Genomic DNA, 16847 nt, shown 5'->3' with positions numbered 1-16847 from the left:
AAGGAAAAGACAGGAAAGGAAAAGACACTATCACCTAGTAAGCCGGATGATTTTCAATCTATGAAGTTATCTTTCCTTGAATGTCACACACATAATGTCAGTCTAGGGTCATTAAAGCTTTTTACAAAAATGGAATGATAACCACAATGTCTTATAGAAATTAGAATGAATCATAGAATGGTTTGAGTTGGAAGGGACGTTAAAGATCATGTAGTTCCAACGCCCATGCCACAGGCAGGGACACCTTCCACTAGACCAGGTTGCTCAAAGCCTCAATTACTACCATCGTTTGTCATTTCTACTAACTAGAGTTTTAAGACATTGTCTGCCACAAATAGGAAAAATGAATACAGGAAGTACTACAGGAATACATCAAACAAACAAACAAAAAGCCAAAACAAAATCCATACAGCAAAATGAAATGCAAAGTCTTTGCAGAAGCACATATTTGAGTTGTCAGTACCTGAACACCTGGCAATGAAATCATGAACATTAAGTTTCTCTTGCACTACATATGCCAAACTCAACACTTAAGATCCAGACAGCTCCTCAAGAAATTATAATAATTACAATTTAAAACCACTTGTAAATACTGCCTGTAAGTCACAGAAAGGTAACAAAAATAACGTATGTCTTGATGCTGACACACAACATACATTTTTATAACAACGAAGACTTTGGGTTAAATGGGATTAAGTGCAATTATTACCAAGTTGTAATCAAAAACAAGAGTGACTGTAACTATCGAATGCCTATTTACTACACATTTATAACAAGTGGGACAGCATACACTTCTAACTACCCTCATTTTTTTAACACACTTTGGTGACAACCCTGAATCTGTGAATTACCTGAGAGGAAAACACTGATTGTCTGTAACCGAGATTTCTCCTAGGAATGTACTTGACTTAACTAAACTCCAGGAACACAGCAAGTTGTTGGGGAAGGAGGCGAGGGGAGGAGGATGAAGCGAAATCAAGAAATCTACACATCCCAGAAAGCTAACAATCTCATAATTAGTGTGCCAGTCCAAGTTTAAAATGTATAAAGGACCAATTTAACAACTGACCTGGAGTCAGTCCTACTGCAGTCTTACAATAACACGTCTAGTTTACAAATAGCATAACAGCAGCATGAGGAAAGATTTAAGAGAGAGAAACAAGGCCATACCCTGTAGCCCAGTGGATGGGTCAAACACCTGGATCCTTTTATTTCTACAAAGTATAAAAATTTTAATACTAGACATTAAATGGCTCTCCATGGAATCAAACCGCACAATCCCTAATTAGGATCAAGAACCTCAGCACAGGACTCTTAAACCCAAGCTATTCTATCAATATCCACTTCGGATTTTTATCAAATCAGCTTCAATGAATTTCATTTCCCCTCCCTAAATTGAAGGGCTGAAAAAAGGTATCTAAAGCCTCAAAAATATAACAGGAGAAAAAAAATCCAGCCCTATTTCACACTGGCAATGAATATTTTGAAGATCCCTTCACTAGTATGTAGCAAATAACTTTTTCCAGATACTTAATTATTTATTGGATGGCTCAAAGCCAAACTCAATGAGGCAATGAGATTAGGTATTATAGGCTGTTGAATCTCAATTTACGGAGACATAAAATAACTTGCATTTTTCTTTCCATCAGCTCTAAGTTAACAATATTTCCCTAGCAATGTTTAAGGAAGGAAAAATTAAGATGAACCTTACTTAAGAGCCTTACTTGAGATTCCCACATTAACATTTTCAGCACAGAGTGAAGGAAAAATATGTAATGTACAGAAAGTCAATGGAATTGTAATCTTGCTTTATAAGTACACACATAAGTACATACATAAATTTTGAGCAATTATGGCATAAGGATACAAAATACTAAAAACCAATTTGATTTAGATGTCTTATTCTCTTAAGGGCAGACCAAAAGGACTTTCAGAAGCTGCCTTTACTGAAAAAGACTCTATATTAAATGCTTAGTTTTGTAAATGTTTCCAAAGGCTGCTTCTCTAGAATACGGTCAACCAGGATATGGCCTCTGGATAATTCAGTCATGTAAAATGCCTTCTGACCTCCCTAGTGTGTCTGGTCTTTTCCACCAATAAAAGAAACTAAATTTGATTTTACTTATTTCCACTCTTCAAGACGTGCATTCTTAAACTGAGTAATTTTTTGAGTGAGTGCAATTCTCACATAAATGTAGGTGGTATAAACTTAGAATGTTACGCAACTTTACTTTTTCCTCACTTAAGAAATCACAACCTAATTTAAAACTGTAGGATCATAGAAACATCTGTTCATTTTTGAAGCTACCAGTGTATGAAATATTTCAAATAGCAAAACAGACAGGAAAAGGCAAAACATCAAGGTCCCACAGGCTACAACTTCGTTTCTTCTAATTTTTATCTCCTCATAGATATGCAGGGAGGCCAGCAAGCACTCAACATACCTGCTCCAACTTCTTTTTCTTCTTCTTCAATGTTGTTTTTGATACTGTCGTACTCCTCATCAATTGCCTGGTTGCCACGCATTTGAGACAGAATTCTCCGTGCTCTCTGAGTCTGGCCTTTCTGAATGAGCCAGCGGGGACTTTCGGGAAGAAACAGGAACCCAAGAAACTGTATCACTGCTGGAATAGCTGACAGGCCCAGCATGTACCTGGAAATAAGTAAGTAAATAAATAAATATCTAATATTTGCCTAGAAATACATGCTACAAGAAGACTCGGCTACAGCTACTCAAGCCGTAAATTACAAATCAAACTCTCCTCCCCTCACTTCCTTTATCACCAAAAGTTAAAGAATCACATTCTGCAAGTACTTTAGAAAACAGGACCTTCAGCTTTCAATTCCAGGAAATCTGTTGACTAGGACATGTTGACTATTCTGCAACCACTGTCCCTACAGCCACTGGTCCCAAGGACACTAAGGCAGATTAAACAAAAACCCTGAAGCATTCCAGTGATTTGGAAACTAATATCATCTTCGGTGAAGATACAAGAAAAGAATGAACACGAAGAGGAAGCAAAGGCACAGAGACCAAACAGGTACTGCCGTTGGCAAAAATGAGATCGAAATCCTGCTAATTGCTTCACAGACATATTATAAAAGATAAACCCCAAACCAGCCAACTTGAAATGCTTAATTTGGTCAGTAATACATATACAAAGACACATGTGACCAAGGAATACACCTCTTGTGTAACGAGATGCCTGTTTTACTTCTGAACATTTCTGATTATTAGACAGGAACACTGAAAAAGTTCATTTCACCAGCACGGCAATTCACACCAGATCTTTTAGAGGTCTGCTCTCAAATCTTCAGCCAGCTGCAATGTTAGGTTTTAAATCAAAACCGCATTTTAGATGCCCAGCACAGTTACTACATACAGCATTAAGGCTAGTTTTCTACTCAATAGAGAATTACCGCTGGCCAGAGAGTTATGTTTCCAGGGATCAGCACTGACACCTCTGACAACACCACAGATACAATGATTTGCTCCAGCTAAAGTGAGGGGAAGGACTGTGGAAGACAAGCATGCCTGAAGGAACCAGAAAATGGAAGTTGCTAAGTCACTATCCATCATCTTTGATAAGTTGCGGCAGTCTGGTGAAGTTCCTCACTGACTGGAAAAGGGGAACATAGCCCCCATCCTTAAAAAGAGAAAAAAGGGAGATCCAGGGAACTACAGGCCAGTCAGTCTCACCTCTGTGCCCAGCAAAATCATAGGAGCGGATCCTCCTGGAAACTACGCTAAGGCACATGGTAAAAAAGGAGGCGACTGGTGACAGCCAATGTGGCTTCACTAAGGGCAAATCCTGCCTGACTAATTTGGTGGCCTTCTATGAGGAGGTTACAGTGTTGGTGGGTAAGGGAAAAGCAACCGACATTGTCTACCTGGACTTGACACTGTCCCACATGACATTCTTGTCTCTAAATTGGAAATACATGGATTTGACAGAAGAACCACTCAGTCGATAAGGAACTGGCTGGATGGTCACACTCAAAAAGTTGCAGTCAACGATTCAATGTCCACGTGGAGACCAGTGACGAGTGCTGTTCCTCAGAGGTCAGTACTGGGGCCAGTGCTGTTTAACATCTTTGTCAGCAACATGGACAGTGAGATCGAGTGCACCCTCAGCGAGTTTGCAGATGACACCAAGCTGTGTCATCTTGTGGACACGCTGGAGGGAAGGGATGTCATCCAGAGGGACCTTGACAGGCTGGAGAGGTGGGTCTGTGTAAACCTCATGAAGTTCAACAAGGCCAAGTGCAAGGTCCTGCACGTGGGTCAGGGCAATCCCAAGCACAAGTACAGGCTGTGCAGAGAATGGATTGAGAGCAGCCCGGAGGAAAAGGACTTGGGAGTGCTGGTGGATGAGAAGCTCAACATGAGCCGGCAATGTGCGCTAGCAGCCCAGAAAGCCAACTGTATCCTGGGCTGCATCGGGAGGAGCGTGGCCAGCAGGTCAAGGGAGGTGATTCTGCCCCTCTACTCTGCTCTCGTGAGACCCCACCTGGAATACCGCGTTCAGCTCTAATACCCCAACACAAGAAGGACATGGAGCTGCTGGAGCGAGTCCAGAGGAGGGCCACAAAGATGATCTGAGGGCTGGAGTACCTCTCCTATGAAGACAGGCTAAGAGAGTTGGGGTTGTTCAGCATGAAGAAGAGTAGGCTCGAGGTAGATCTTACTACGGCAGTCTTCCAGTTCTTAAAGGGGACCTACAAGAAAACTGGAGAAGGACTTTTACAAGCGCATGTAGCAACAGGACAAGGGGTAATGGCTTTAAACTGAAAGAAGGTAGATTTAGATGAGATATAAGGAAGAAATTCTTGACTCTGAGGGTGGTGAGGCATTGGAACAGGTTGGCCAGAGAAGTTGTGGATGCTTCATCCCTGAGGGTGTTCAAGGCCAGGTTGGATGAGGCTTTGGTCAACATGATCTAGTGGAAGGTTTCTCTAACCATGGCAGGGGGGTTGGAACTAGATGATCTTTAAGGTTCAACCCAAACCATTCTATGATTCTATGATATCACCAACTTTCATGAGTGGTTCTGGTCTATACACTTCACGTTTTTATATTCCTTTAATAAAAAACTTAGAAGAGTAACACGAATTGCAGAACAATGTACAATTTTCTTCTGCTTTTTAAGTCTGACCTTTTCCCTTTCGCGCTTCACTGAGATTTTTTTCACTTCTGATAAAGGCTTTAAACGGTGCTGACGTCATCTGTACACTAATGCAGCTATCACAGGTTTCACATTAGTGGTTATAATCATTAAAACACTTCCAGAATCTAGCCCTCAGACTGAATACTAAGGTAGTCTGCACTCATAAACAGGTTAGCACCTTCACATCAATCAGGAGATTAGGAAGATTTGCCAATCTTCCCTCTAGCTGCTTTCTTCATACCCCAGGTTGTATGCTTTCACACAGATGATTCCAGAGTCTCTCAACTGGATGTTTTTATAGAGCACGATATGAAATGAGATGGCTAATAGAGTAGGAAAGAGAGGACAACCAATAACGGAAACCTTCTTTCAGGGCAATGAATCAAATATGTTTGTCAAGTCCAAATGCATTTTGGAATTAAATGGGAACGGACTTTCTAAGAGGCATTTGTACATTTAATAAAGAAAAACACGAGCAACACAAAAGGGCAGAAAGCTGGAGAATGGCGAAAAGAACACCCAAAAGGTAATGACAATGTGTATGCAGGCCAGTCTTCCCATCCCCAAGCTGTGCCCTAAAACCAGCAAAAATATCCAAAGGTCATATAAGGAAATCTTGATCTAGAAAGAAATCTGTTAACAAGTCTCTTATTTTGTAACACCGAGAATGCCATAGCTCATCATTAGTTTAAAAAAAAAAAAAAAAAAAGAAAAGCAGATGGAAGAAAATAAATTCAAAACACAAAGCCTGTGGAAGGATTATTGGTCGAGTAGTCTCCAGCTAACATATCTAACAATGTCACTAATTCACTAATGTTCTCATTCTTCATTCACTAATGTTCCTTAATGTCCTCCTTTCCTGCCATGCTCTTCCCTCTTCACAAACATTTTGGTAGCTGTATACAGAACCACCTTTACACATACACCATTGAAACTCATCAAACTGCATACTGAATATCTGCATTACAGTGATATTTAGAAAGCTTTTTCTATTTCAAATGAAGAGTAGAAAAAAACATAGAAATTAAAAACACAATAGCTATATTCTGTCAAACTGCAAGCAAAAGGATCTTTTAATGCATTTAAATAAACAGATTTAGTCCTTTACACTCATATTACCTAATTTCTGCTCCTCCAAAGCCCTTCAGTCCTTTAAATGCAGCAGAGCCTCCAGTATTAAGCAGCTGGGTACCTGCAATCATCTTAGGAGGCAAAAATCAATTGATGCTCCTGAAAGCTCAATCCAGCCTGTTAAGTGTACCAGTCGGACTCTATTGGATTGTTTATCACAGGCGAGATAAAGAAATGTATAGAAAGTGCTTGCTCACTAAAGTCAGTTTTCTTTCCACGTTTCTGGTCCAAGTTGACTACAAGGAGCAGGCCAGAAGGAAAATGTTCAGTTAAGAGCATACATCCATTGCAAGTTCAAGAGTTGTTGCAATTTGCAGATCAAGCAACTTTGATATAACGAATTTAGAGTAAAAGCAGGCAATTTTAGACATTTCATGCAGGGAGCCAGCTTTCAGAAATCTAATATAGTTCTTTCCTATACAGAATACAAGACTTCGCATTTGAAGCCAGATGTCTAGCAGACCCGAAAAAATCCAGCATGAAATTTAATAAGTCTGCTGTAACATTTCTCCTTCTCATACACACTGCTGCAATACTATTAAGATGGCATTAGCAGGGTTTATAAAGCTAACCTGACATAAGAGTCAGGTTAAATATTTGTTTTCTTTGTTTTTTTTTTTTTCATTTAATATCCAGCATTTCCAAGAACAAGCAGAGGCTAGAAAAAGTAAAGTTCCTTATTGTTTTTTGTAGCACTCTGATACTTAGCCATTCGGTCACTAAGAGCTACAATAGTTGCTGTAATTTTCCTTCTTATATGTGATGACTCAAGAGCGAACATCTGTGATTTCTCTCCATGTGTTTGCTGGCCACTCTTTCCAGGTGACTGGCCATCTGCTCCGTCTCAGGTTGCAGTAAACCTGAGGACAGATAAGTACACAATCACCAATTAAGAGCCCTAGCACCGCAGCTGAGAACCCTTGGATACTTCATCACTAGCATAGCCTGTTTCTGCCCAATGCATCGTCAACAGTTTCACTTTGCTCCGCTCAATCCAGCTAAACAGTACTTGGCACGTACATAAAACGCAACATTACTGCATTAGCAAAAGTTACCCAGCATGAGCCAGAAGGCTACAACAAACAATTACTCCTCACTACTCAAGACACCATGCTGAATCTGGAAGACTGGGATCACCAGCATGAGAGAGCGCTACCAACCAGGAACAGCAACGGATCACTAAGATGGCCACACAACAGGAGCGTATGACATAAAAGAAGAGGTTGAGAGAACTGGGTTCATGCTGCCCAGAAAGGCCATGATCAAGACAAGATCTAACTGCATCTTTCACAACTGAAAAGGAGCTCATAGAGAAGATGGAGACAGACTCCTTTCAGATGGACAAGAGTCAACAGTCACAAGCTGCAACACGGAAAATTCAGATCAAAGATGAGGGAAAGATTACTTCTTCTCAGTAAGAGTGACTGAACATCTGAACAAGTGTCTTGAGAAGTTGAAACGCTCATTGTTGGGGATTTTCAAAGGCCAGCATCTCACACAGCTCTGATCAAACGCCTAGCCTCCTCAGTCCACAGGTTCTAGATTTTAATTTCAAGTCTTTCAGTTCAAGTGGGTTAAAAGGCCTGAATTTAGTAGAGTATATTTTTTGTTCCAACCAGAAGATTAAGTTACACTCATGTAGAAGTTCTCTGAACAGTTGTGTATCATTTCAGTGGGTGGGGGCTTCATTCCTTTTCAAAGTATAGTGGTATATTGAAACATCAGTGTTTTACAAGAAGATAAAATTTGCATGTGACAATGATTATTGCCTTCCACCTAATCTTCCACTTCAGCTAAATATATTTACAAAGTAACATGTCAAAATATAGTACACATTCCAGTGTGTAACAAACTGGAAGGCTATTTTTCACTTAAATAATCATTTACATACGACTGTACTTGTTAATCCCATGTCACTGCTTGATTTGAAAACTGATAGATCCTATACCACACTGCTAGCTCTTTGACTGATCTCTTCCAAAGAAGTCTAGAAGTTTGCTTTTTGCTTTTGAGCAGCAAAAATTCAAGCTAGAGGATATCTTAGTTTATCTGAACAATTAGACAAAAACACAGCTCCAATAAAGACCAATACTTGTCAGATACTTTGTTAGCTTGTAGCTTTCTTTCATTACGCTAGTATTTACTGAAACACAGATTACAAACACATCCTTACCTACTATGTGTCACCTCACTAATGGGAAAAAAAAAAAAAACAGACTTACATCCACAAAAGCTTCCCCCAGCTGAATCCCTAACCACTGAGGTAAAGTGAACTCAAAAAATCTGCCTAAACAGAAAGCACACAACACCTCTAACAGTAACGGTGACTCAGAGCTCCATTTCTAAATATCTTTACTTGTCCGTTCCTCCCACCCAGCCCCATGCACAGGAAGTCAGTACAATAGCAAATCATCTAGGCTAAAAGTTATTTCAAAATAATAAAACAGCTAATGAATAATTGCCATCAGGGAACGAATACTTCCGTTTGTATTTTACCTTGAAATGGATGACTGCATGGCATTAACTTTTCTCAAAATCGAGCATATTTCTTTAATTCCAGAAAGGGATTAGCAATCCTATAAAACTAATTTTTTCTATCAGTGAAGGCTGTTTCTCCATTCTCCATAAGGGGACATATAGTCTGCCAGAGAATGCAGCTGCATTATAATGAAAAGGTCACCAAAAGCTTCACGTAAAAGTAACCACTGCATTTTCAGAAAGCATAAAGCAGAGCTAAAACTAAAATTAAATTAAAATTAAATTAAAAATAAATTAAAAATAAAATCAGCATGAAGCTATTTTTTCTTAAGGTCAAAATGTGACATCTTTTGTACAGAGGCAAAGGAAACAATCATATGGACAAAAAGTAAAAACCTCCAACTTCTTGAATTTGCAGACATACACAAATTAAACCATAGATTCATTAAGAAGAAAACATCAATTTTTTGGTTTAATGTATATTTCTTTACACACTATGAAAAGATCAGCTTCCAAGTACTTCTATGTACCAAGTCCCAAATTAATCATTCCTAATTAAAACTCAAACATCAGTGCACCTAGAAATCCCCATTCAGCAACATTAGAAGCCAAAGAATGTAATAACATTTATGTTGCAAGATTTTGGGAATGAAGGGAGGATCCTTCGAATTAGGGTTTTCAAATAGCAAAACAATTCCAGGCTGTAGCAATACAAATCAAAGGCCCTACAGCAACATGCATCCGTTTCCCAAGAGGTTTTGAAGAGAAAAGCACACGTAATAAGCCTTTCGATATGGTTTTCCACGGCCTCCTCCTAGAGAAACTGATGCATTATGGTCTGGACAAGTGGTCTGTGTGGTGGGTGCAGAACTGGCTGACAGGCTGCACCCAGAGGGTGGTGGTCAATAGCTCCCTTTCAAACTGGCAACCTTCACAAGTGGGGTCCCCCAGGGACCAATATTGGGCCCAACAAGGTTTAGTATCTTCATAAGTGACCTGGGTGATGGGATCAAGTGTACACTGATGAAGTTTGCTGATGATACCAAACTGAGCGAGCAAGTGGACACTTTGGAAGGGAGAGCCAGCCTGCAGGAAGACCTGGACAGGCTGGAAGAGTGGGCTAACAAAAACCTTATGAAGTTGAAGAACAAATGTAAAGTTTTGCACCTGGGAAAACACAAATCAAGGAGTGCAGCATAGGCTAGGATCTACCCAGCTAGGAAGCAGTTCTGTGGAAAGGGACCTGAGGGTCCTGGTGGACAACAAGCTCAATATGAGCAAACAGTGTGCTGCTGCAGCAAAGCAAGCCTACAGGATGCTGGGTTGCATCAACAAGGGCATCACCAGCAGGGATAAAGTCATTACCCCACTTTAATCAGTGCTTGCCACACCACACCTAGAATACTGTGTTTAGTTTTGGTCCCTGGTATGCAAAAGAGTTGTGGAGAGGGTCCTGAGAAGGGTCAAAAAGATGATCAAAACCGGCCCGGATGTGTTCTTGTGTGATCTGATCTAGGTGGTCCTGCTCGCTCCGGCAGGGGGATTGGACTAGATGATCCTTTGAGGTCCCTTCCAATCCCTAACATTCTGTGATTCCGTGATCAAAGGACTGGAAGACCTACCACATGAGGAAACACTGAGACAACTGGGTTTGCTCAGCCTTGAGAAAAAAAGGCTTAGGGGAAACCTTATCACCATGTTGCAGTATGTAAAGGGTGGCAACGAAGATGGAGACTCCTTTTTCACAAGTCACATGGAAAAGACAAGGGGTAATGGGTACAAGTTACTCCTGGGCAGATTCTGGTTGAAGACAAGAGGAAAATTTTTCACAATGAGAACAATCAGCCATTGGAATAATCTCCCCAGGAAAAGTGGTGGATTCCCCAACATTGGACACCTTTAAGATCCAGCTGGACAGGGTGCTGGGCCATCTTGGCTAGACCATGCTTTTGTCAAGAAAGACTGGATCAGATGATCTTCATGGTCCCTTCCAACCTGGTATTCTAAGATAACTAAGCACAAGTTTCCCGAAGTTGGCATGTATAGTGTAAGTTATTCCTCCTACACATTTCTGTTAATTATTTTTTCAAGTCAGCGCTGCAAGTAAAATACTGAGCCACTGAAATTTCTCATCTCTCTCAAATGACACACCACTATAGAGATGGCAGGTATAAGGCTGCAGTCCAGAAACGCTTAGCAATGTCTATAGGAAGAACACAATATCCAGAGAGAGGAGATTCATATTATTCTATAACCTAAACTTTTAACTATAAAGTTATGCCACAATATTCTTCACTTCAATTCTGACTGGATTACTGCTGCTTAGATTAAGAATATTTGAAATACACCTCTATTTTGCACATAGAGCATCATACTTACTGGAAATTTGCCTTTTGAAAAATCAGCATGTAATTATTCTAAATGCAAGAGGCAAGCTACTTTCATAAACATCACAATGATCATTCAAGCTTGTTGATGCATATTTATTGCTCATCCATTTTAAAGTTTAGTAAAGTCAAAAAATCTAAGCATACTGTGACTATTAAGGCTAAGTGAAAGCAGTATGGATATCATTTAGCAAGAGTTAATTATTAAAGTTCTATTTCAGTATACAGTTTTACTACTTTATAGGTAAACTTTTTTACCAACAAGAATTATAATAGCTGTCAACCAAATCAAGACCACACCAGTTTTGCTTTTAGCAAGGAAGACTCACAAACCTCCATCCATCCTTCGCGAGGTAGCTGAAGATTCCATCGACAACGCTTGCAAAAAACTGCCCTCCAGTGATGAACAAAGTGTTAATGGTGACTAATCTGCCTCTTAAGTGCGGTGGAGCAACTTCTGCAATGTACACTGGCACAGTCATAGATGCTACACCTACAAGAATAAATTAAATTACAGTTATAAAAATCGAAAGATATTACATCCCTTTTTCATCATAAAATATTATGCCATTTAAATGGAACAAGATGGAATAATTTGATTTCTAGGTTCCGAAAGACGTAAAGAAAGAAAATACACGTAATGAACTCTAGAAGCATATCGAGAGCAAATGGGCACACACGCAGGTTGCTAGTGGCTGTATTGCAAGTTCAAGGTTTGACGAAACGATACAAGGAATAACTCCAATTCACACTGCATGTACACTAAGATTAAAAGAAAGCATAAATATATTTATAGTTTTGAAACAAAGAGATGCTATGATCCAAACACACATATATCAAAGTGACTAACTGAAGACACCAAGTGTTCACAGCTCTGAGTTTAAACAGAACTTTAGCACAGTTTCCACCTCCAAGAAAAAGCAAGGCCAAGCATTATCATTCTCATTATTATTATTGAGTAATTTCATTATTGTTATATAGAACAGATTGTTTCTTGACTTTCTTGATTGTTTCTTGACTTAGTTTACAAGTATTCTGTATGCAGTGCTAAAAACCCTACTGCCATAAGGAAGCAAGGACTGAAGCTAAAGCACAGCTGCCTTTTATTCTGTCTTAACACTAGTAGTATTTCCCATGAATTATGTGATGGTTCTGAACGAGCCATTTGTGCAAAAGACAGAAATGCCCGCGTGGAACACACACAGGAGCGTGCACACGCACACACAAACAGTAAAAACTGGAGTTCAACTGCGTACAAAGAGCAGAGCTGGGTGCGGTACATCCTTTGGTGCTCCAAATCCACCAAAGTCATGCCCTCATTTAAAGGAAATTTATATCCCTGTTTCCTTAAGAGAACCAACAGTGACAACCAACAGCAATTTCTTTTGTAGTTCAAACTAGAAGTACGTTGGTGGCACACACACAAAAACGTACTTCGACTGAAGCCAGCTGAGATACAACTCGAGCACAGCTCAGCAGCAGCAGAGACATCACATCTTCCAGCCTGGGGCAGCCGCCTCCACAGCGACAGGCCCACGCCAGCACAAGCCAGTGCAATACCCCCAGCAAGAAAGGGGGTCACCCGAAGGCAGGTACACGGCTCCTGAAGCACAGCCACAGCTCCCGGCTCAGGTCATGGCAGAAAGGCGTCACCATAAAGCGGCGGAGGCTTCGGCCGGCGCCCCGCTGCCTGGCTGACTCATCCAACTAAGAGCACAAAATCGTCTTTAGCAACAAGGTTAGCCTGACAGAACTACTGGGAGCCTCCAAAAGCTCGAGCGAGAAATACAGATTGTTTAATAATAAAATGGCATCAGAAGATCTTTTGTTCCAATAGGTAAACGCTCGCAGCAGCCGCTCAGCGTGATCACCCCGTTCCCAGCAGTGCCTCCCAGGACGTGCCAATGCCGCTGCCTCCTCCTATTGACTGAGCAACCCACACAGAATAAAAAAAAAAAAAACACACAACACATAAAAGTGTCAGAAAAAAAAAAAAAACATTAAAAATTTATTCAACCATTTTTCAAAGCCAACCAGAACGCACCACGGAAAAACACATTGAAACAGCCCTTTGCATGTTTGACAGAGAAGCAATTTTTCAAACACCGTCCACCATTAGGGATATTTCTCTCACATCTTTCACATCAGCATTTGAACTAATTATCTCTGGAGGGTTTTTTTGAGGCCGCTCATTCTTTGCTCTCCACTACTCTTATGCAGAACAATCATCACTATAAAGCCATGGTAATGCAAAGATGGGGGTTAAAAAGAAAAAAAAGTCTGCTTGCCAGTGGGTATTTTATCATTTGGCCCACAAACACCTTCTCTGCTGTTTGCAAGAGTAACCTGGAAATGAGAGAAGAAGACTGAATACAGAGCAGCAGGAACGAAATGAGAGACCAAGCCCTCCAACGTGGAGCTCACAGGTATAGAAACAGAACGGGGCCTTGCAGTAAATACACGGAAGAAAAATATGGTTGTGTTTCTGTCTTTCAGGGGACACACAGAGAAAACTGACCTTACATCTTTCTCTTGGAAACTACTGAAAGTCAGTCCCTGGCATTCATCCTCCTCCATGTCCTGCAAACATGGATACCATTAAAAGCTTTAGAAAAAATAAAATATAATCCCAAGAAGGATATCTTTGAAACAGATAATCATCTAGTGAAGCTAATTTGAGAGGTAAAAATGGCAACATCTGTATGTGGATTTTACTCGAAAACAGTTAGAAAGATGGGCATAACCAAAATCAGTATACGCTCTGTAAAAAAAAGCTGCATTTTTCCCTCTCCTTCAACTCTTAATGCAGGCTGATTTTACACAGAATCTGCAGAGAAACCTTGTTCAAAACATGCCAGTCAAATCTGCTTCTCAGGCATCCAAAAAATAGAATCACAGAATGGTTAGGGTTCGAAGGGACCTCAAAGATCATCTAGTTCCAACCCCCCTGCCATGGGCAGGGACATCCTCCACCACACCAGGTTGCTCAAAGCCTCACCCAACCTGGCGCTGAACACCTCCAGGGATGGGGCATCCACCACTTCTCTGGGCAACCTGTTCCAGTGCCTCACCACCCTCCATTCATCAGACCAACAGCTCTTGCTAACCTTCGGTCCTGGGACACTGCTAGAACCATCACAAGCCCTGCCTAATGTAACACTTGCCATTTACAGGCGAAACTAAAGCCTGCTGTAACACAAGGATAGTGTGAAGGTTAAAACAAGTTTGTAAAGTGTCTTGAAGAGACACCATGACAGCAGGAGGTTTACTGTTTCTGCTGCATTTGTGCCACAAAGTTAATGACTACAGGAATTAGCAGAAGAAGGGGAAGCTTGCACACCTTAACAGTCCTGTCACAAGCTAGCCAATGATACCAGCTATTCAGCTGGCATCAGTACAACAGTTGAAATCATTATGAAACCTGCAGTGAACAGCACGGGATTTCTTAGGAAAACTTAAGGAGTTAGAGTATTCGTTCAAACTCATACGGAATTGTTTGACAGGGACACTTGGAGATCATCTAGACCAATCTCTGTTCAAGCAGGGTCAGCTAGAGCAGGTTGCCCAGGACCATGCTCAATTAGGTCCTGACCATCTCCACAGGTGGGTCTCCAACCAAAATGATTCTGTGACTTCCATGTCAGCTTTCTCACTCTGAGACTTTCCACAATGTTGCTGTCAAAAACAGCCTTTTTGGCTTTGTACTCAGACCCTACTTCCTCTACTGAATTTCCCCAAACCCATATGTTCAAACCATCCAAACAAAAACCTCAGTTCAGAAGATAAATTTATGTTATATGTTTCCAGTTATCATTTAGATATCAAAATGTATGCATTGCTGCTCTGAGCCTGAAACAGAGTGTGGCAGGAGGTTTCACGAAACAGCAGGAGGCAATTAGGAAAGACTCCCCTGTTTGACTGGCTCCCATCCAGCAACCATTCACAGAAAAAAGCAAAGTTCTTTCTTAAAAAAATCACCAGGAGTTAAAAAGGCTATTCTGAAACAGATCAAATTAAGGAAGGAAAAAAATAAAAACCACAAGAAATAATGTTTTAGATTCTATAATGTTTTTCACATTACAGATTTGCTTTCAATTGTTCTGCAGATTTTCTTCCTCTAATTTCAATTTAGGACACAGTAGAACATAGGAGAGTAAGCTCTTGTGAAAAGGCATAGTCAGAAGCAAGACACTCCATGTTAATCAATGATAAAAATTTCTAAAACGCATAACTAGTATTCATTATGTAGTTATTTTAATAGATATTAAAGAGATTTGAAAACAAAGAACAGCTTCTGTAGCAAAATAAATATGGCTGCAATGTAATCTTTTCTTAATCTTTCATATGAGAATGCTTTCATTTACACTTAGATGACATTTTCTAATATACTCTCACTGTTAAAGTGCTCACAACAAATAAAAGATTCTTGCTGCAGGCAAGTATATTACTAACTAACTAATAAAGCTGGTAAGTGACAAGATGTGAGGAAAAGAAAACGAAAACAATTAACTGGAAATCTGTCAGAGAAAGTCTAAGCTCTACATTGTGCACCACAGCTATGAAATCTGAGAAGAGAGAGCAGGCAAGCCCAATCGTTACCCACTTGAGTAACCCAAGCATTAACCTTCCGCCCTCATCAAAGAATATAGTTCAGAAAAAAATATAATAGAAGGTTTCTTAAATTTAGACCACAAGATGAATCTAATCATTATACAGGAAGCAACAGAGGACACACGATGGACTAAAATCATCATATTAAATGTTTTTTTCACTTCTAAGATCACTTAGGAGACTAATTACTAGAGTTGCTATTATAAACTGCAGACTTACCATTGGAAAGCAGTGACAAGACAGTGCACAGCTCAATTTTAAGACAATCGATAAAAAGCAGGTGTGAAAAAGCATCTTAGAATCACATTACCATCCAGAAAGGTATCTTCTATATGAACACATAAGCATTATAAAGAATTCATTAAGTAGCTCAGGAATAAAGTCAACAAACCTACTGACAGAAGAAAGAAAAAGGTCATGAAGGAGAACTCCTATGATAATGAGGAGAATTAAAAATGTATTTTAAGAAATGAGATTAAGGTAGCAAAATAAGAGGACTAAAGAAGGAATCCGAGATCTTGTTTATAAAAAGCATTTGGGAATAAATATCAGAGAGACGGAATAATTTTGAAGACTTTTTTTGCAAGATCAGATGCATATAAACGCATCCTGTAAAGACCAGGACTTCCACTACAGCTCCAGTTGTGTGTCTAGCAGATGAGAGGAAAAGTGCGCCATAAATACAACACATGAGCAACAAAAGCCAGAGACAGGATGCCAAATGAGATGCACTTTCACCCTAGCATGACACAAAAGCCTTAAGGTAGTAGGGACGTGTCAAGCCATTTCACTGGTATCAACCAACAATCAGCATCAGAAGCAGCAAAAACATTGGGAAGGATTCTTGACAATTTGTTGTTGTTGCTGTTTATGTTACTACCCAAAAGGTCCATAAACACAAGAGATAGGTGACTAGAATTGGGTAACTTCAAAAAAAACTCACACAACCCAATGAGCCTTTCATGCTTAGGAATAAAGAGGACTGATGGTTAACTGGAAGTGCTAAGGAGACATATCCAGGAGCTGGTGTCTCTTTTTGTCATGGTTCTGTCCCTCCTTCCCTCCAGCTCGT

General features: G+C 40.1%; 1 protein-coding gene across 1 annotated transcript in view; it reads right to left on the bottom strand.

Moving 5' to 3' along the window:
- SLC2A13 (solute carrier family 2 member 13) overlaps positions 1-16847 on the bottom strand; it is a 175111-nt gene that overhangs the window by 132859 nt on the left and 25405 nt on the right. Inside the window, exons 2-3 of the mRNA XM_086610397.1 lie at positions 11498-11657; positions 2445-2653 (exon numbers count right to left, since the gene is read on the bottom strand). Of these exons, the coding sequence (XP_086466523.1) occupies positions 2445-2653; positions 11498-11657 (369 nt within the window). The remainder of the gene's footprint in view (positions 1-2444; positions 2654-11497; positions 11658-16847) is intronic.

This window comes from Tauraco erythrolophus, chromosome 4 (assembly GCF_009769465.1).
Source record: "Tauraco erythrolophus isolate bTauEry1 chromosome 4, bTauEry1.pri, whole genome shotgun sequence".
Lineage (NCBI taxonomy): Eukaryota > Metazoa > Chordata > Aves > Musophagiformes > Musophagidae > Tauraco > Tauraco erythrolophus.
This window is presented reverse-complemented; position numbering and strand designations above follow the sequence as displayed.